Source organism: Sander vitreus, chromosome 12, assembly GCF_031162955.1.
Source record: "Sander vitreus isolate 19-12246 chromosome 12, sanVit1, whole genome shotgun sequence".
Lineage (NCBI taxonomy): Eukaryota > Metazoa > Chordata > Actinopteri > Perciformes > Percidae > Sander > Sander vitreus.
In genome coordinates, this window is record NC_135866.1 from 7,447,672 (window position 1) to 7,468,363 (window position 20,692).

A 20,692-nucleotide genomic window follows, 5' to 3' on the forward strand; every position below is an offset into this window, starting at 1 on the left:
CCTTTTCAGTTGTCCCTTTTACTGTTTTCCAATATTAAATCGCAGTGTTAGAAATGTATGAAGAAGTAGATGAGCTGAAATAATATTTAAGCTTAGAGAGGTAAGATATTATTGGTAAAAAGGGACTGGAACTGAACATAAGAACATGTTCCTAATGTAACTCAACATGCGATCAGACACGGATTTAGCATGTAGTCTGTTTCATATGAACAGGATTCTTTGCAATAAAAAAGGTCTTAAAGGATACGGTCGGTTGGGGGAAAAAGCAGCCTTGCAGTGTAAGATTGTCAGGTTCAAATTTCCATTATGGGCCGAGGCTATTTGGTGACCCCTCACTAATCATTCGGACTTTTCCGCTCGAGTTCGTCGCTTTCCGCGCTCTTTATATTAGTTCCCACGCACTCTCCTTCCCTGCGCCGTGCTGAGCTGGAAAATGGCTGTGTAGGGGAGCAGGGAGTCATGAACGGGAAAAGAAAGAAAGAGAGCGAGCGAGAGAAAGAAAGAAAGAAGGCGAAGCCATAAGTGAACAGAAGGTTTGCTAGAAATGTATTGCACACCAAGAAGCTATCGTCCGCAGAGAAGACACCACACGGACTCTTGTCTGCTACTTTGAAGTGCTTAAAGCGCAGCAGCCAAAAGTGGCGAAATATCCGCGGGTGAGTTTTTCCAAGTTATTGCACATTTCCAGTACAGCCACTGTACTGGAAAATGGTGGAAGCGCTGCAAGTGTGCTTTGCGCACGCAGCTTCATGCTGTTGACTTGTGCCCTAGTTTGAAAGTTTCAACTCAAGATTTGTTCCGTGTTCATTTTTATTTGTTTGCGCCGTAACGTACAAATTGAGCTAAAGTGTAACGTGAACGTTAACATTTACTCGTGCAGCACGTTGCTGGGTGCTCGCGCTTGTCGACAGTTGACGTGTTTCAAACGCTGAGCCTGTGAAGTTACAGAAACATTAACATTTATTTTCCGAAGTTGCTTTACAGTTGAATTATTTTATTGTTTTTATGTTTGTCGTTCATTCTTAATATGTCCTGAGAATAAGGAAAGAGGACTTTTAAACCGGCTAGTATCTCTTAAAGTTGTCCATTTATGCACAATTTAAACCCCCGAGTTCTGAGTTGATGGGGTTTTTTTTCTTACCTAAATGCTAAAATTCAATTGTATTTTTTAGGTTTAGAGGTTGCTAAAATTGAAAAAAAAGTTTAGGCTACTGTCTTAAACACAACATATAAGCCAAAATTACAATGTGTACTGTGTGTATAACATTGGTAGTAGGCCATACGTGACACTATAATGCCTTTACAATACATTGACTGCAGACTATAAGAGGCCGTGCAGTATGGAGGCCCAACACAGCTGAAGGCCTGTCATGATGTGCGTGTGTTACATCCCTGGTTTGGGGATTTAGCATGCATCAAGGAGTTAATGTAAATTGTGCCACTTGCATAATAAGACAAGCCACTCAACTGTGTTGGAGACCCCATCTTTTTCTCCCGTAATTACTGAATCCAGCATAATGCAACCAAATGTCAATCCTCCATTATACTGCTTTATCAATGTGAAGCATGACTTGTGGGAAAGCCTTCATTCTTCTTCTAAATGTCTTAAAATGCTCTGAATGACTTGCAGCCAGGGCTTATGTTAAAACTACTTCCAAAAGCAGTGGAGCTTTCTCAAAATGCCAAGTGTCACTTCTCAGAGAGGCTGAATAAAAAGTTCCACCAGAAGCAGTAGGCTACAGCTGTGGTTATTTTTGTTATATGTCCTTCAGCTGGGGGGACCCAGTATAACAGTTTTTTGATGGCAATAGCAGCAGAATAAGACTTTAAGGACAGTTAAGATGTGGCTCTACTAGAAATGCTGCAGACGCTCAGCTGGGATTTGTATCCAAGAAAAACCAAACCTCTGATAAATAACAAAAGTATGATTTCCTTAACTTTTTCCGGGAGATAAATGAGCCTATTTGGACTCCTGGGTACAAATGTAGTTATTCACTTGTAATACACTTTTTGGAAACCTCCACTTGGATGTGACCAATTGCTGTGAAGTGCTGACAGGAGTTGGGAACATGTCACTGACTTATTGACTTTTTTTCCCCCTCTGCCTTCGCCCATGATCCAGGAATAATATTTCCATCATAAAACATTTTTATTGTATCTGAGTGTCAAGTGGTAGACTGAAAGCCAGAGAAATGCATCAATTGGCAAGTTACGTTAATTTGATGTAGGTGCCACTTTATTTGAATTACTTCATCACCACCAAGTAAAAGCTGTTCTTTATTAATCTCACTGTGTTTCACAGTAGTAACAGATTGGTTGAAATGCAGGTTTATGCATTTATAGTGGACTTGTGAGGGGTAAATGGGCATGCGTAAAGTATGAGGCATATTAACCAATTACATGCTAACTACGCAGCAAAAAGGCTTGTGGTATTTTCAACTGGTGCCGATTTTGCAGGTTTATCAGATTTGATATCTTTGTTGCAGTCAAAATGTTTAAATTTAACTGGTTGCATGGACTTAGGGTAGCATTTTGAAATTAGCTGAGGCGCTGAATTGCCTGCATCTTATATCTTCTGATAAATACAGTGAGTCCTCTTTAACTGTATAGCCTCGTGGTATAGTTGACTTTTCAGAAGAGTGCCGTTTCAGTGCTACATAATCTTCGTAGCAGATGTTTCTACTTAGCGAAGGGAGCTTTTCAGCGTTGTTGAGGACAGATAGAATTCAGGTGAACATAACTTAAATCATAAAATGCCTAAGCCCCCATTTTATGCTGTGAAAGTAGTCCTCACAAGCTCCTGTGTTGTTGGCCTGTCCTCGCTGCCTGTGGCGCAGTAGATTTTTCAGTTCCATGTGGACAGATGGCCCGAGGCCAGGCTGCATGCGTGGTGGCTCTGTAGTCAGCTCATCGCCAGCAGGGCCTATGCATACATACACTTTAAAGCAATAACTGGTTGTCCACGTATATGTTTTATACAATGCATGTAGTTGCCTTGGTGAAAGTCACTTAAGGACAGCAGAAAACGGCATTATTTCTTTTCTTGATGCATGAAATACATAAACTGTGTCCCTGAGGCATACAGCAATCACTTTCATCCTTTTTTCTTTTATAAAAAAAAGTGTACAAGCTATTCTTAAACTCAATAACCCATCAGCTCTTTTTGAAAAATAATCCCAACCGTGGGGTGAACTGCTGCTGACATTTGGACTGGAATTGCAAAGGCATTTGTGTCCCTTTTAAACTTTCAAAGAAATAGTCATAATGATGGGTTCACCTAATTACACAGACCTACATACATACATGTGACTGTTGCTGTAACTAAAAAAAAAAGTCCCAATTGATGATAATGATTGATGCGGTAGGGTGAAAAGTGAAAAGAAGATGTACAACACCCTCAGGTTTTCAGAGAAACTTGGATCATCTGCATTGGTAACTGATAGCTGGGTGATAGATTGACAGGAGAAATGAATTACATAGGCCTACATATATTGAGGAGTGTTTTTACGTAGCTAATTTCATATTTAATATATAGAGCTAGACCGATTAGTTGTCCAGGCCAATAGATCGGCTGATATAAGCTTGTTTTGGAAATATAGTTATCGGTAGCCTATATACAGCAAGTCGGTACAGAAATGACACAAAGCTTGAGGTAAGAAACTGTGTATATTGTTCATCCATCATAGATAACTGACAAGTTAATTAATGTACAATAACATGATCAATATCTCATTATAACATCACATACAATGTGTCAAAAGATTTTATCCATATCTCTCACTTCTAATATACTAGTATATATACAGTATAATATAGTAGTATATACACTATACTTTCAAAGTTAATTTACTTACCAGTTACTGTCATGATTAATCGTTTAGCCTACATAGTCTCGCATTGCCAGACCTATCTCCACAGCACTGTGGAGTAAGGTCTGGCTACACCACACATACATTCTGGGATAGGAGGAAAAAACTCTCTAGGTTGTTTGGATTTCTTTAAACCAATCACAATCTTCTTGGGCAGCGCTAAGCTCCGGGTGCAGCGACGGTGATTCTGCAAATTAGTCTCGGGAAGGAACTTGTTTTGGTGGAACATTTGCCCCCCGCTAAAGAAAACTCCACATACAATATTAAATGAAGTTAACTGTTCACACAATACAGTAACATGAGCTATTTAAATTAGCTGGATACATGGTTAAACCTCAATTGCTCTCACCAGTGTATCACCGAGTGTATTTTGTCCACAGCAATCCCACCAACCGATCCCAAAACGTCCCAGTTAGAGAGAAAATGCTGTGAACATATTCTTAGTAAATCTTTACAATCATTCCCTGAAAGAACCAAGCAGGACTGCCTTGTTGTAAGATGCAAATTTTCAGTTTCAGCACGATTTATCCTGAATATGTACTTCCATTGATCCAGACTAAGCTTATACAACATTGGAAAATAGAGACAAATGTCTAATTTATGTTTTGTTCTGTCTGACCAACAGTCTAAAACCCAAATATTATTTATTATAAAACAGAGAAAAGCCGGACCCATCAATGTTTGACATTTTTGCTCGGAAAATCAAATTAAACAATTCATCAATAATTGCTTATTCTTTTTATTTTTTCTTACCAATCAAAAAATCTGTTTATCGACTCATTTTTTCAATTCTTAGTGCAGGTTATTGTATGTATAAATGAATCACTAAATACCTAGTCGTTTTCATGTTAATATTAAAAGACCAACAGTAAAATAATATTTTAGTTCAAATCAGTATCTATTACAAACAAAGCAAGTGTAGTATAACCAAAATAAAATCAACAATTGATTAAACACATAAGCAAAGATGGTCTGTTAGTCTTCAAGCTAAGTCAACAGCTCCTGTCTGACTCGACTGTGTTAGTGATGCTCTGAATAGCCTATTTGCCATTTTACATTATGCATACTGGTGTATAATGAACAGGTCAGAGCTCCACTGGCTGACTAAACGCATCAAGAGTCCTTTGATGTCTGCAGACAGCAGAGGAACATCTAGATGCCATTTTGAGTTCAATCTAGGTCTCGCTTTCTCCCACAGTTACACAACATGTCTGTAAAATAAATAACAAATATGAAATCAAAAGAATGACTTACTGTGACTGTGGAAGTATATATATTAGGGGTGTCAGCATTAAGCAGGATTAAGGGTTGAGCATAATGTGTTAATTTTTTTCAATCGTATTAATCGCATGCCGCCATTTATTAAAGTGCCCATATTATGAAAAAAACACTTTTTCTGGGATTTGGGGTGTTCTTTTGTGTCTCTGGTGCTTCCACACACATACAAACTTTGTAAAAAAATCCATCAATGCTGTTTTGAGTGAGCTACAGTTTCTGAATGTGTCCTGCCTTCAGTCTCTGGGTGAGCTGTTCAAAATCGGCACGGCTTGTGACATCACAAGCCGAAACGAGCTGGCTAACTGCAACCATTAGCTCGTAGCTTTTTAATGCTAATGCTAACGCTAGCATGCTACCTCGTTCTCAATAGCAAAGCACTGCTACAACACACACAAGTTCACCATAATCTACAAAAGAACTACTTACATGTGCGCCCTCATTTAGAAGTCTCCCAGGTAATCCTGCCTTGTAACTGACCGAAGTTGGAGAAACAGCCTTTCTTTTACTGTCTATGGAGCTAGCTAGCTGACATGATCTACATCTGAGCTACTGCGCATGTGCGAGTGCAATCAAAGATAGTACAGAAGAAGAAGAAGAAAAGAGGTCTCACTCTGTAGCTAAAACAGAGACCAGGTGAAAAGAGGATCTGCAGCAGTGAGAGAGAGCGGTGCAGTACAACAAAAATATGGTGTTTTTTGAAAATTAAACCATGTAAACCTATTCTGGTACAACCTTAAAATACAACTATGAACCTGCAAATGAGCGTAATATGGGGTGCTTTAATTTATTTTCACTTCACTCGGCTTTACGTCGTGCCTAACAGGCTACTATTTTGCCGTACTTCCTCGTAACACATCCTGCTGCTGCAGGAATAGCAACGCGGATTTCGGTGCCTCATTCCGGTGCCACTGATATGCCTGCACTTCTCTCTGATGCTCTGAAACAGACGTTACAGGCAACAGAAACATTGCTGCACATGACGCTAGTTAACACTACACTCGACAGCAGCTAACGTTAGCCTGCCGCTAGCTAGTAGCTGGATTAAACACGGTTACAATGCTGACAGCTAACGCTAAACGGTGTAAAGTGTGTCTGTATTTCACTGTAGAGGATTCAACACCGGGATGTAACAATCTGCAGCTGCTGTTGTCGGAAAAATACAGACGTTGCGTTCAATGAAACTGGTAATTTACAGCCTCGTGGTGCATTCAAAGTTGTTGTTAAATTCAAATGTGTGACTAGATTAAATATATAATAAACAAATATTTTTTTTTAAATCAAGTTCATAAAGTCACTTTCTTTGCATTCATTTGATTCCCAATCAAGATCCACTGGTAAGAATGGCTTTCCATTGTTAATATGTACTTAAAAAGCATTCTGAAATGCAAAATAATAGAATTTTAATCATGTGATAAAACATGCGATTAATCGCGATTAACTATAGAAATTCAACGATTAATCGCGATTAAGAAAATGTAATCGTTTGACAGCCCTAATATATATATATTTTAGTGAATGTTGTCATAGTTTCTCACAGTGCTTGTCTTTTATAAAGGCCAGAATGTATTTTTCTTTCTTTTAGTGCATATAGTCATCACGTTTATCATTCAGCAAAACAAACATCATCTCCTTTCATCTCATTGCACGACTTCAACATGACTCATTCAATTCTCTCCAATCACACACAGCCTTCAGTTTTTCTATGTTATGTTTTCATCATCATCCTCCTGTGTCAGTTTCATTTGATTTAAAGCATCATTTCATCACAGATGAGCAGTCGTGACGGTTGCAAAGATGAAAAAAGTCAAGTGTGTGGGAAAAGGTAGGGTTGTTTGGGTCAGATGTTTTGATCACTGCCTAGATACATTTTCTAATATTAGAACATTTCCTTGATTTGCCCGGCTTCTCTAGTGACTGGGGAGCACATGGCGAGAGCTGCAGCCAATCAGAGTGCAGGATTAGCTTTCCCTCTCTCTAGCAACAGTGAGTTACTTGCTGCCTATTCATTAATTATTTTCCTGTGGTCTCCCTCAGCCGTTTGGACTCGCTGATAGCGAAGTGCTCCGTCTCTCAGTCTCACTCTGTTTTTTCCACTGCTTTCTGTCGCTCTCTCTGCTCTGACTGAATAAAAAGTCTTAAAAAAGGATGGATCCAGTGACGCTGAGCTTGCCAGCTGCTGCTGCTTCCCTGAACTGTGAGCTCCTTCAACAGTATCAGACCAGGACTGTAGCAGAGATGACACTTCTCTCACCTCGTACGACTTTTTCTGCTGTGGAACTAAATAATAAAAAAGGATTTCTGAATAAGAGCGTTCCCTGCGCACTGCTTTTTCTTTTACTTCGTCTTCATCTTGTTTTTGCCTCTTTTGTGCAGCAGGGCTCTGACTGCAAACAAATCAAACATGGCAACTGGAAAAACGACTGGACTTTTTCGCTGGCTGAGGATGGGGGGGGGGGGGAGTGTTGCCAGTTGGAGGCAGGACTCTGTGTGTGTTTGGGGGGGCGGATTGGAGAGCAGGTGGAGAGAGGAGGGAGGGTGGGTTTAGGGTTTGGCGGGGGGAGTTTATGGTGGTGTGAGGATTGCGGGCTGTGGTTGGGTATGCCAGTGCCACGTGTCTAGCCTGGCACCTCTTGCTTCTCGGCTCGAAGGATGTTGGACCGAGAGTCTCGCTGAGCCTGTCCTGCTTCTCTCTGAACCAAAAGTGGGGTGAGTGTTGCACTCTGCTGCATCCTGTTGTCACGATAACTCTTAAACCTTTTATCAAAAAGATGATATTGTTACTCACGATGGTCTGCAGTGAACGTACAGTACATTCGCTTTCAAAATGTCGTGGGGAGAGAGAAAAATCTAGACTTAAGGTTCGGAAGCATGCACTTTAGCTTACAAAGATGCAAACCGGAGGTTTAGGTGGATTCTTTTTTATGTTCTCACCTAATTTTATTTAGGCGTCTGCAATGCATCAGTCAAAACATTGTCCATTTAGGAACGTTAATGAAATGATTGCACAACATCGGGCCTCGCGAACCAGGCCTATGATTATTTGGATTTGGATGTTTCGGGAAATTGCCCCAAGTACTTTCTTACTCCTGCCATACAAGACCAGAACCTCCATCCACCTTCCTGTCTCTTTCACCATCCCTCTCTACCTGCTCCGTCTCCTCACTGACATCCCTTCATCCCGTCTAGAGAGTTAACAGGACCATTGGTTGGTCCACAGATGTACTTAATCTGGAAACCCTAATCTCTCTCTCTTCCTCGCTCCCTGTCTCAGCTCTCAGTATAGTTGCCATTTTGAATTTTAACTTTTTAGCATTTTTATTTTATTGACCCGCTCAAATCTTTAAATGGCCAAAAATGATACATTATTTTTTCCATATTATGCTCTGGATATAATAATCTTGTGTGCCCAGCCCCCTAAATTAGGATTTTTCTAATTGTGTGTCTGATAGATGTGAATAATTTGGTTTACTAGAACCTTTTTATAATGATAAAATCCAGCCTTTTGAAACTGTTATGTTGCTGTTAGTTATACGGTGATAATTGCGCACTTTTATTTGCACTTGCAATCATCTTTATCAAAGAATATTTGTTGAATGACCTTTTTGCTGTATATAGAAACTATGATACAATTGGCTAAAAGTAGTGTGATATTATGCTTGAAAACATTTGCTTTTAAGTGGTATTTTCTGATATTGTGCCAGGCTTTGACTGTGCATTTCAGTATTCTCATCTTGAATAGACTTGGCAAAGTATGATTTAGCTATTTTGACAGAATGAAGCCGGAAATATTTCTGAGGTAACACAGAGCTGCCTTTTTTCTCTCCTACGGAGAGGGAACTGTTGCAAAGGGGTCTGCATGTTTCAGAAAATTCTGGTTTGCCTTATCACCGTGATGCAGGTTAGTTTTCTTTGCATGCTCGTATTGCGAAAACATTTTCTACGTCATTTTGCATGAATTTCTTTACCGCTCATCGTGCATGTTGTTGTGTAAGTTGGAGGGACGTATATTTCGCAGTGAAACTTCTTGTTCCTGTGGAAACTGTGATGCATCAGTTCAGGCTGTAAATGTGTGAATGTAGATTGGAGGGAACGGAGGCTGTCCAGGGACCCAGTCTGCTGTTGGTCATGACGCAGCAGCATCATCCGATCTCTCTGTCCTAACTGAAGAATGCACAAGTGCATGGAGCTGCCGCAGTTCGCCATTTTCTTGCACCGCTTTAAGCTTTGTTTCACATAGATATGTGCCGCTTCACTTATGGTATTTATCGAATACAAACGACGATGTATTGGCAATTCATTTGTGTTTTTCATGATTGTAGTTTTGGGTTTTTGTTATAGTTTTTCCTTTTTATTCATTTTTTTTTGTGGGTGTTTCATGTCCTGCAGGTCGGTCATAATCCTTGTCCAGAACATGTGGTAGCCTGAGAGAACCGAAGAGGATTAAAGACCTTCCCACTCTTCCTCCAATCAGACAACTTGATTTGACCGTGGCGAGTCAACGACGCAGGGCCGTCGACTGGCAAAATCTTTTACCAGGCTGCTCTAATAGCCACAGCCAGCAGGTTTTCGCTGCTTGAAAGAGCATGTTGCCAACGCTCTCCCTCTGCTCCATCATCTGGCTCAACCGTGGTATCAAGCTGAGGAAAGTGCACCAGTTCACCAACACCGGTCAGGTCTGAAACCGCTACCTCTGCAGACATAGCAGCAGCAGAACACTACCTTATCGACTTTTGAAAATGCTTCTAAGCTTTGGGTGACTCCCCCTCCTCCCCTCATCCCCCCGACCCCCTAAGCCACCGTACCAGCACCAACACCAACACCAACACCAGAGTTTAGTGACTCAACATCCTTTTTGGTTTCTGAGGAGAATTTCTGTATAGGCGAACCTCTGTTGTTGCAGTGGGACTCGGGCTGCACCATCTAATCCTCTATTCAGTGGCCATTTTGATTTTTGCCTCCCTAACAAAATGGCGATGGAAGGTTTTCAATACCTTGCGCTCTACGCATTTACCAAGGACCAGGAAGAGGACCTGGATCTGCAGCCTGGGGACCTTCTGACAGTCAGCAAGGCCTCTCTGCTGTCCATGGAGAACTACCAGGAGGGCTGTGTGGAGCAGCCTGAGCGCCTGGGCTGGCTCCTCGGGTACAACGAGCGCACCAAACAGAGAGGCGACTTCCCAGGGACGTTTGTCGAGTATGTGGGCCCCGTGAAGATGGCGCTCTCATCGAGTCAACCAAGGTCCCAGCGACCCCTCCCTGCTGCTCCAAGACCCGAGTTGTCTCAAGGTAAGAGCCTTCTTGTATATATGATGCTCTGTCACATGGTTTTTCTCAGCAGTGTAGCTGCACGGTAACTGCCATTTATGTAATATATTGTAGAGGATGATGATGTGCTCGTTTAAATTTAAGGTGACCTTAAAATATAGTGTTGCAATATCATATCAGACCAGGACAAAAAGTTAGTTGATTTCTCAGTATGTAAATTAACAACAGAGCCTTTTTGTTATTACAGTGTGGTGTATCTAAATTATAAAGCTGGCACTTATTGTGAGTTTTTCAAAGAAACCTTTTTTCTGTATGCAGCTGTTTATTTTTCTTTAAAACAAATTCTGCCCTTTTCAAAATTATAATTGAAAATTCGTACATAATATATTATTCCAACATGTTCGTTTTATTTTGTTAGTAAGCCCCTGGTATGCAGAAAGCTAATTTATACCAGGTGTTGTTCTTTTATAAATATTTCTGGATCTGTCTTTATTCTTGGGAGGTGTGATTTCTTTTTTCTTTTCTTTTTTTTACATCAAGTTTTATTTATTTTTAAATCAAAACAATTACAGTATTTCTTTTTTTGACACAGTTTTGAATGCAGGACCAGACCATCAACACAGGTTTAAAAACAGCTATTGGCTGTTGGTTGGTGCAGTTGGTGTGTTGCTGGTCAACCATCCTGGGAGTTTTGATAGGGCTCTCACATTTGGCAGTGACCTCGAGCTGACCCTTTAATCTATACTTAAAACACGTCATAAGCCTTACCTCTTTGGAAGCACAGCTAACCAAACTCTCTGCTGTATAATAAAGGGCTAATCCATCTACTTACTGGACTCTCCTGTACAGGTCTGGCATTGATTCTGTCCGTCTGTGTGGCCCCCTTTACATTCAACATTAACATGTGTCTTTGGCATCCAAACTGCATCTGGGATTATCTTCACAAAAATGCTTGACTGTCCTTTGCTGTGACTTGTTATTGACCCTCTACTCAGCTATGGGTAAAAGATTCACAGGCAGGAGGGGCTGCAAGTACTGTTGTCAATTGTGCAATGGCCAAGTTGGTGATATTAGATATTTGTGTGCATTTGTTGGCACTCGCATGTTGAACTTATTTACTGACATTTTGAAAAAGAAATGGTTTAATAGGTGTGTTTTATATTTTATGCAAATTGAGAGTTATTAAACATTTCAGGGAATGCAATCACACGTTTTACTCAGAGATAGTTGCTCTGTTCTTTCACACCTCACTTTACTCCTGTGAGTTTGGGGAAAAAGGCACGTCATATTTATTCATAATGGTAAGCGCCTGCTTTCAGCTGCGACAGCGTCCAACTTAAACATAAACTTGGCTTGGAGTGGTTGACCTTAGCAAGCTTAACTTCAAATAAAAACTTTGATTTGTTACCAAAATTCTTCCACACAAGATTTCCATAATTTTCTCCTCATTAGCACTCCCTTGCTTTTGGCTTCAGCTGGTTAATTTATTGCTTCCTTGTATGGGATGCCAGAGGAAAAGGTGCAAAGGGCCAAAAGATTAATAAAAGTTTTTATATCATTCTTCATATACAACAACACATTCCTCCACTGTCAAACTATATTCTCTGTAATTCCCCGGTGTTTTTTTAATGACAGATGGGCCAAGTACCACTCTGAGCACGTAGGCTGTGAACTCTGAATTACCTCTGGTTGAGCTAAACGGTTATTCATCTTGTACAACACAGTACACTGAGCCTCATTCAAATTCATTATTTTGAATTCAACTTTCTGTTTCTTTTTTTTTCTTTTCTTTTTGAAAAGTCCTTCAAAACAGGGAATATCATAGCTAGGGCTGGGCAATATATCGATATATGAGGCTAGATATCGTCTTAAATGTTGGATATTGTAATATCCTGATATGGCATACGTGTTGTCTTTTCTTGGTTTTAAAGGCTGCATGTAATTTTCTGAACTTACCAGACTTACTAGCTGTTTTATTATTTGCCTTTATCCACTTAGTCATTGTATCCACTTTATTGGTGATTATTTATCAAAATTCTTAATATTTTGTGAAAGCACCAATAGTCAACCCTACAATATCGCCGCAATATCGACAGTGATATATGTGGTCAAAAATATTGTGATATATAATTTTTTTCCATATCATCCTTATCATAGCTGCAGCACAAATATCTCAGGTTTACTTATCATATGAGAGATCATATAATAATATAATAAAAATTGAAGGGGATGTGTTAGTGATTGAGCACTAATTCTTTCTCCAGTAGAGGCAGGCGAGGAGGACAACAGTATCCATGTGGTTTGATAGACCGTGAAACAAACCAGTTGGGCAGCAGGCGTTTGTGTCTGTGATATGGAGAGACAGGGCCAAATGAAACCCTGAGAGTGGGGTGGGTGGCAGGGTAGTGGCTGAAGGAAGGGCACCTTGGCTTAGCACCAAAAGTGCATTGTAGATTAGAAATGGTCAAGCCAAATTTTACAAATATCATCTTCATTCCCCTGAAAGAACCGAGGCCCTGGATGTTGTGTGAATAGAGCTATTGTTAGTGTGGCCCATTTAATATTTGCAGGGATTCTAACATTTGGTATCGAGGGGCAGAACCAGTGCCTGGTGATCAGGGAGGTTGACCGAGTTACAGGTTTAATCCCAACCTCCATCCTTTAACATTAACAACATTTAACTTTATTTCTCACTAACACCTCATCAGATTTTTACAAAATTTGGCGGGTACCATCTAGGGCCACTCCTGAAGCCACGCTTACAATGGTGTACTGATTCTTCAAAGTGGGCGTGGTCTATTGGAACCACATTTGGATTCATCAGGGTAGATGTACAATGCGTCATAGACCTCACATACCAAAATTTACATATATTACATATATCACACATTATATGTAATCAAGAATAGACCTAGAACTCCCACATTACACATCGCACATTTGAAAACCTTACATCCACGCGTTCCTTGAATTAACCTGAATCACCCTACATAGGCCACGCCCATTTCCGCGAAGAGTCTTTTTCGCACAATCATGAAATGTGCAAAACCTACCTCCTAGGGTTTTGTCCGTGACAAAAAGTTATCGAAAGAATTTTGCTCAGTTAAAAAAAGCGCAAATAAGGAACAAACATTTTTGTAGCTAGCGACCAAACACAAACTTTTGCACATCTCGGCCATGGTAAATGCTATCAACACGAAACTTGAGATTCTTGTTTGCCATGCCACTCTGAGGCTACATGTTCCTTTAGCCTCATTGCATTTAAAACAAAGGTCAGGTATATTACTGTTGTATTTATTCAATTTAACAGGAGTTGTGTATGTCTGCATCAGCCAATTATATTGGAGTAGTTTAAAATTAGAGTTTGCTGTTTTTTTTCTTCCATCGTTTTCTGAAATGTCCTCTTTGAAGTCCGCCCTCCATGTCTCTCAGATTCTTTTAAGGATGAGAGTGCAGGAATCCCGACTGATTGGTTTTGCATAGGAGAAATAAAGTTCCTCACTTGGAGATACTTAGACTTAACTTAGAGATTTCTTCAAAGGTCATTAGACTCCCTTCTTTAAAGAGGTCAATTACCTACTTATTCCTTTCTTTACCCATATCTGGAATCCTGCATCCAGCTTGCCTGGTGTAAATGAAACATTGCCTCACACTGGGCTGAATTGTGACAGAGAGTCCAATATGTTCATATATTCTTTTACCTCATACCGTACATTAACCATATTAAGAACTATAGGATGAGCAGTATGTGTTCTTGAGTACTTTAGCTTGGCTGAATACAGGTACAAATGCAAAAATAGAACATTATAGTTCTCAATTGTGTTGCTAAAAATTACTAATAAAGATTTGGACATTTTAGCCCCCCAGTATCAAATGGAAGATACAGCAGAGATAAGTGGACTCTTCTAACTGTTATTGTGTGTGCAAAATTACTCATATTCAGTAATGTTATTATTCTCTTATTATTAGTCTCTTATTCAGACTTTTTTATTTAGGCCTAAGGGCCCTCTCACACCTACCTTGTTTGGTCCGAACTTTCGTACTTTTAATTTTGATCCGAACCAAAATTACACGTGTGAAACCTCCTGCGGACCACAGTCCGGACCAAACAGCCGAACCTTGGTCCGATGACATAAAGTAGTTTGGGTTTCAAATTGAACCATGGTCCAGTTTGGTTCTACTGTGAAAGCATTTTTTACATCATTTTGAACAATTGCAGGAGGTTCCGTCAGGCCAGTGTGAGTTTTAGTGGGACATTTGGATTTAATTTGTATACAGCTAGATATAGCTAGATAATAACTTTCTTTACCCCACACTGCTGCTACAGCAATACTGTGTCAGTCTAAAGTCTTTGTCATGCAAATGCATGCATGTAAACCTCTCATTTGAAACCCAGTTAAGTGTGCAGATTGCCAAAAGATTAAGTTTTAGCAGAAATGTATCTGTTAACTGTTTATTTTCTTAATCCCCTCACACAGATTAAGGAAACCAGGTTTCTCATTTCCATTTCAGAAATCAGGTTACTGCAGAATGTCGACAACAACCCGTCTACTCTAGTGCATGTAATGCTTGTTGCAATGCTTTTCAGCAAAATGCAAAGTGCGGATGTCTTGTTGGCCAAAAGATGCAAATGGCTCAGCTTTTCTTCTTTCTAAAATGACATAGTAAGAAGATACTGGGTTGGCCGATTAAATCATATTAGTGTGAATATTGGTCCAAGGTGGACTGCAGTATAATGGACTCTGTTCTACTGATGCAGCACTCACCTACACACAAGTGTTTTGTGTAGAGTTTGTATCTAACTAAAATGGAAGGAGTGTCTGCCTGTCTGTCTTTCTGTATGTATGTATGTTTGTCCTTGTTTTCGAGAACTGTTCATCCGATTGACTTTACATTCTCCGGGTGTATTTTTGGAGACCCAAAGAAGTGCATTGTCGAGTGCAAGCTCTTGAGATCTATGGGACATATCGTGTTTAATTTCTATGTGCACAACAAAATGTAATCCACATCACCCTGTATAAAAGCAGTTTATTTTCTTTTAGTGTGGTTTCAGCCATGAAACAGGCCATGCTTTAAATAGAGTATTAACAGTATTGTTACTACATTGAAAAAATTGTTAGAATGGATTTTGGCTGTTAAACAAACACTTATCTAGCTTTGTGGTGCATATATGGCGTCAGTACAACTTGGAGTGATAGATGAAAGTACACTTTTTGAGACAAAATGTAAGTAAAAATCTGTTTTGTTCCCCAGGAATGGAGGCAAAACGTTTCTCAACTTGCAGCAGAAATAATTCAACAAACCCAGAGAGTTTTTTTCTTGTTCCCTTCTTTTCTCTCCTCTCCCTGGCCTCACTTTAACTGCCTGCTGGCTGCTTGGCATTTTTGCAAACTCCTCCCTGCGTGCTCTCTCTCTCTCTCACTCCCTTCCTCTCTCTCCCTTCTCTCTCGCCCTCCCTCCTTTTTGCAGTCTCCCTCCCTGATTCACATACATGTCTGATACTGTCTCTGGGCAGCTATAAACCATGTTAGCGGGGCCAGTTCTCAGAAAGGAGAGGCCTCCACTCACTCTCCGCTCCCTGCGCCTTACCAGGAAAAATACTTTCAAAGAACCCATGGAGGGGGGGGTGGCGGAGAGGCTGAGGCAGTAGAAGAAGTGAATGGTAAAGATATGGAGAGGCTAGAAAGGGAGGGAGACGAGGGCTGCAGTGTAAGCAAAGGCCACCCTATCCAACTGCAAATATAGCAATCAGATGTATTTCTCCTCTGACTGTTGTATTATTTTGTTGGAGTTTAGTAAATTTAGCATGTCACACTTTGCAAAGCTATAGAAAATGTCATTTTCTGGAGCATTTCTTTAGTGCCAGAGCATGAATGAATGCATAAATGGGAACTCATTTAGGCGTGAAGTTGTCTTACTAAACACAGTAAAGTACATTTTGTGCAGCTGCTTAATGTAGGCAGGATGTGAAATAAAATCATGATTCCCATTTGTTTCTACAGAATGATTCCATGAAAGCATTCAGACTTGACTATGGGTATTTTTTTCATGACAATAATGATAATAATGCGAGATAGACTATAAACAAAATTAGACTACAAAAGCATGGTCTGCTGCTCCTTTCTTCTGAGGGCCAAATCTCCAAGTCAGCATTTTGTGCATGTGGATGGTTTAATGAGCTGAAAACCTCTCATTGTGTATTTAAGGCCAGGTACAAAGTAGCTTCTACAAAAGTATCGACCGACCATGTCCAAAGGCAAAAGTGTTTATAGCTATTCAAAATAGATGCACTCGAAGGTGGGTTGAAAAACCTGTCAGTGAGAGGGGCGAGACACAAAAGTCGGGATAAAAAAATAAAAATGAATTGGAAAGGCATGGGTTGGGGTTTTCAGACTGTGTTCAACAATCTGACAAACACTTTGTTTGACGCCACTGGCCCCATTACTTTTAGACTGCAGAGAGTCATTGAACACTGAGTCCAGTTGGACACAATGCTTTGTCGTCATGCAGTTACAGATGACAATTCGCCTGTTTATACAGTCAGAAGCTACACAAAACATTTACAAATATGCCAACAAATGCAACACCATTTGTTAGCCTCATATCTAACATTAACACAACAATATTCAGGTACATGGAAATCATGTAGCCTAGTAGTAGACAGCCCTGCTTAAGAAAGACTTTAACTACAGAACTACCGCATTCAATGTATATAGATGGAAGAGAACACAACGCCAACACTAACAGATTTGCACACTGGATTCTGCTGGACAGTTGAAATAGCTGGAATAGCGACACAAACTTCATTGATCAAATGCCCGCTCAGGATAGCCCCATTGGTCAGAAAATAGGACCTGAACGCGCGAGCATGGACGCCTGGCCAATCCTAGTGCTTGAATGCTACGCAGGGCGTGTCTTGGCAAGAACAGTGTTGGAATTCATAATAAGCCTCAATCAGTCTACTATAACAAGTGTTATAGCAAATCTCTGCATTAATATTGTTTCTCAGTAGTGCCTGTAAACCAGATCCAGCGTTGTGTAGAGATTACATGTGTCTTACATGGTTGCAAGGGCTCAGTCGTAACTTTGAAGCATGTTGTGACAGAGGAATGGATGGTCATAACGCATTGCCCGTCTACATAGTTGGGATGCAGTGAGGACATGTAGCAGTGAAACCTGACCAGCAGCATGCACACTGCTACACACCATCCATGAGCCAGACACCAACTGGTGTTGTCACCACTGTACATAAGAAACACAAGCTTTGAGTAACTGACATGGCTTTTCGATAAAGATGTTTACTTTAAATGTAGCCTTAAATTAGTGCATTTGGAGGATGGTGAACCATTTAACCAGTTAGTTACATCTGGTGAAATAATGCAAATAAAAAGTAGAAAAAAGTATTAGTGGAAATTGACATATTTAAGTTAGTCTTTAATACCCAACAGGTGTTTGATAAGGATCCAGCATCCAATGATTTGGGTACACTGAACATGCAGAGCTTGTGTTTCTACAGCTTATAGAAACCAAGAGTGTTAGCTACGGTGGCCGACAGGGGCAAACGCCCTGCAACTTGAGAAAACACATACAAATACATAAACGCGCTGCAAATACACACAACACAATCAAAAACACAAAGGCGCTGCAAATACACACAACACAACCAAATACACAAATGCGCTGCAAATAAAAAACGTTGCAAAAAGAAAAGCACACAAACCCCGAAAACAAATGCAACAAAAAATGCTGCATCCAGATTACACAATGGAAGTTCTCTAGACGGAGCAGCTAGTGGAACAGCTGGATTTTTGACCCCACAGAGAGAGAGAGAGAGAGAGAGAGAGAGAGAGAGAGAGAGAGACTTTCAATCTCAGAACGGTGCACACACAGTTTTTGGTTGTGTTGTGTGTATTTGCAGCGTGTCTATGTATTTGGTTGTGTTGTGTGTATTTGCAGCGTGTCTGTATTTGGTTGTGTTGTGTGTATTTGCAGCGCGTTTGCTGAATGCTGCGCATGTGTTGTCAAATTAATGAAGTTGTTTTCTTAATTTGCTTGTGTTTTGTCTATTTGTATGTGTTTTCTTAAGTTGCAGGGCGTTTGCCCCTGTCGGCCACCGTAGTTAGCCCTCTTTGGGGTATTCAATTACACTGGAATAGAAGGAAAAAAATCTGCAGTCTAAATTAGTTGTTGGGCATCAAAGTTTATTCATTCACCTTTGCTTAGTTTGACAATCTTGATCTTAATGCAGGATAAAACGTAAATGGATTAATCAAGCCGACTGTACTTCTTAACCATGTTATTTTACATACTCTAACATTCATATTTTATTCATTTTTTTTTATTTGTTTTTTTTAATTACCCTTTATCATGATCACTTTGGTTATGGCATAGTAAAAAATATAATAACATTTTTCGGCGGTAACTCCGGGCTTGATTTTTTTTTATCATCAATTGCCTAAAATGTGAAAGAGAAAGTGTTATGTCAAATAAAAGAGAGTGAAATCTAACCACATAACAAATAGGGGTGGGGAAAATTTTATTCTTAGATACATCGGCATTCTTACTTAAAAAGGTTATGTCTCGATGCAGAGAATCTAATAATCAGAAATTTAAAACCCAATTCTTGACTTTATGATCTCCTGTAACAGTTAAAAAGAAAACGGGCCGAATGTTCCGTAAGGAACGACACTGGGCTGAACAAATTGGATGGTGAAACTTAACAGACGTAAACATGTGCGTCGTGTTTACGTTCTAAGCTAGGCTACCTCTTGAGTTTTGGTGAGGATGGCTGAGCGCTAGCAACCGCAGATGGATACAATCTGACCATTTCTTTCTTTTCTCAATTCAACCTACTGTTTCTTTTCTTGTTTCTTCTAGAAGCAAGTTTCTACTAGTATTGTATTAATACAGATAGTAAAAATAAATTCATGTTTATTTTAATTATAGATTATTACAAATATGCTATGTTTTACAAGTAGCAAGTAGTGATACAGTGAGAGAAAAAAAAATCATTTTGATGATCAAAATGCATCGATAATCATTTTATAATCGCATTTTAGCTCTGGGATTCAAATCGGATCATGAGGTGCCTTAAGATTCCCACCCCTAATAACAAATTATATTTTGTTGTAGTGGTAGTTGAACTGCATACTCCAATTTCAGTACAGTTCAATAAGACATTCACACAAAAATCAGCACAAATCCAAAGTGTTGGGAGTGTTGGACTTAAAGTGAGGAAATTCCAGGTTTAATTTGAGCAGTTAAATCCTGTGAATGAATTTGTACTTTATCTCTGCATTTGGAGAAGCTCCAGTTTCTGACAGACCTCTGAGAGGGAGAATGCAGCAGAGCCAGCTACGTATTGCATAAGCATACTGATGCAAAAGATACAGAGCAAATATTTTACTTCACACAGCGTTGCTTCATCCAGTCTACTTTTGCCTGTCTGCCGCTAGCCTTGGGTTGAGCGAGCGACTTGGTGCAAAAACACAAAGACAGGATCTGCAACATTCATCCGACCATCACGGTTCCAGCTTCATGTGTCAATGGTTTTTTCATCAACACAGATGTTGTTGAATGTTTTTGTTTGTCTTTATCAAAGCATATTTGAAGAAAACCTGCAAACGCAGTCATGAGATCTAGCCTGTAGATCTCTTACAATGAATGCATACATAAACTAGACTTATACGCCGTTAAATGCACCGGGGCTTACTTGTTTAAGTGCAAGAGTGCCAAACCACACTCTGTCATGCTTTTTTCTCTATATCTCTCTCTCTCTCTCTCTCTCTCTCTCCCTCTTTCTTATTTGTTCCTCCCATTGGCTACATCTCAGGGCATGTCAAGTCATAAGCCTGTCTCCCAGTGTGTGCAATCTGCCAAGGAAGTGGTTCTAATTGACTAACAAGTTGCTGTTACTGTATCTCTCTCTCTATCTCTCTCTCTCTCTCTCTCTCTGCCTTTCATTCCTTTTCTATACCTTTCCAAAACCCTGAGAAGACTGCAGGGCTTCAGATGTTTTTGGCAAGAAAAAGAAAAGAAAAAACACTTCCTTGCACGAAAGTCAAAGTTTAATTTTTTTCTGTTTGAGTCAAGAGAAATATATAGTGAAATAAAGTGTTTATGTTTGTTTGCATGTATAAGTGAGAAAGTTCCTTCCTCTTGGGGAAAATGTGGCAATCAATGTTTTCTTCCTACTCCCCTACCAAACTGTTGGAGAGCATTCATTTTGCGGTTTTATAGCCTATATTTGTACTTAATTCCCGGTTTTATTTGATTTCCAC

At 39.9% G+C, this 20,692-nt stretch overlaps 1 protein-coding gene across 1 annotated transcript in view; it reads left to right on the forward strand.

The window, feature by feature from the left end:
- Positions 1–392: 392 nt before the first annotated feature.
- The window catches only part of pik3r2 (phosphoinositide-3-kinase, regulatory subunit 2 (beta)), a 39,134-nt gene continuing 18,834 nt past the window's right edge, over positions 393–20,692 (forward strand). Inside the window, exons 1-2 of the mRNA XM_078263482.1 lie at positions 393–656; positions 9,534–10,433. Of these exons, the coding sequence (XP_078119608.1) occupies positions 10,115–10,433 (319 nt within the window). The 5' untranslated portion in view covers positions 393–656; positions 9,534–10,114. The remainder of the gene's footprint in view (positions 657–9,533; positions 10,434–20,692) is intronic.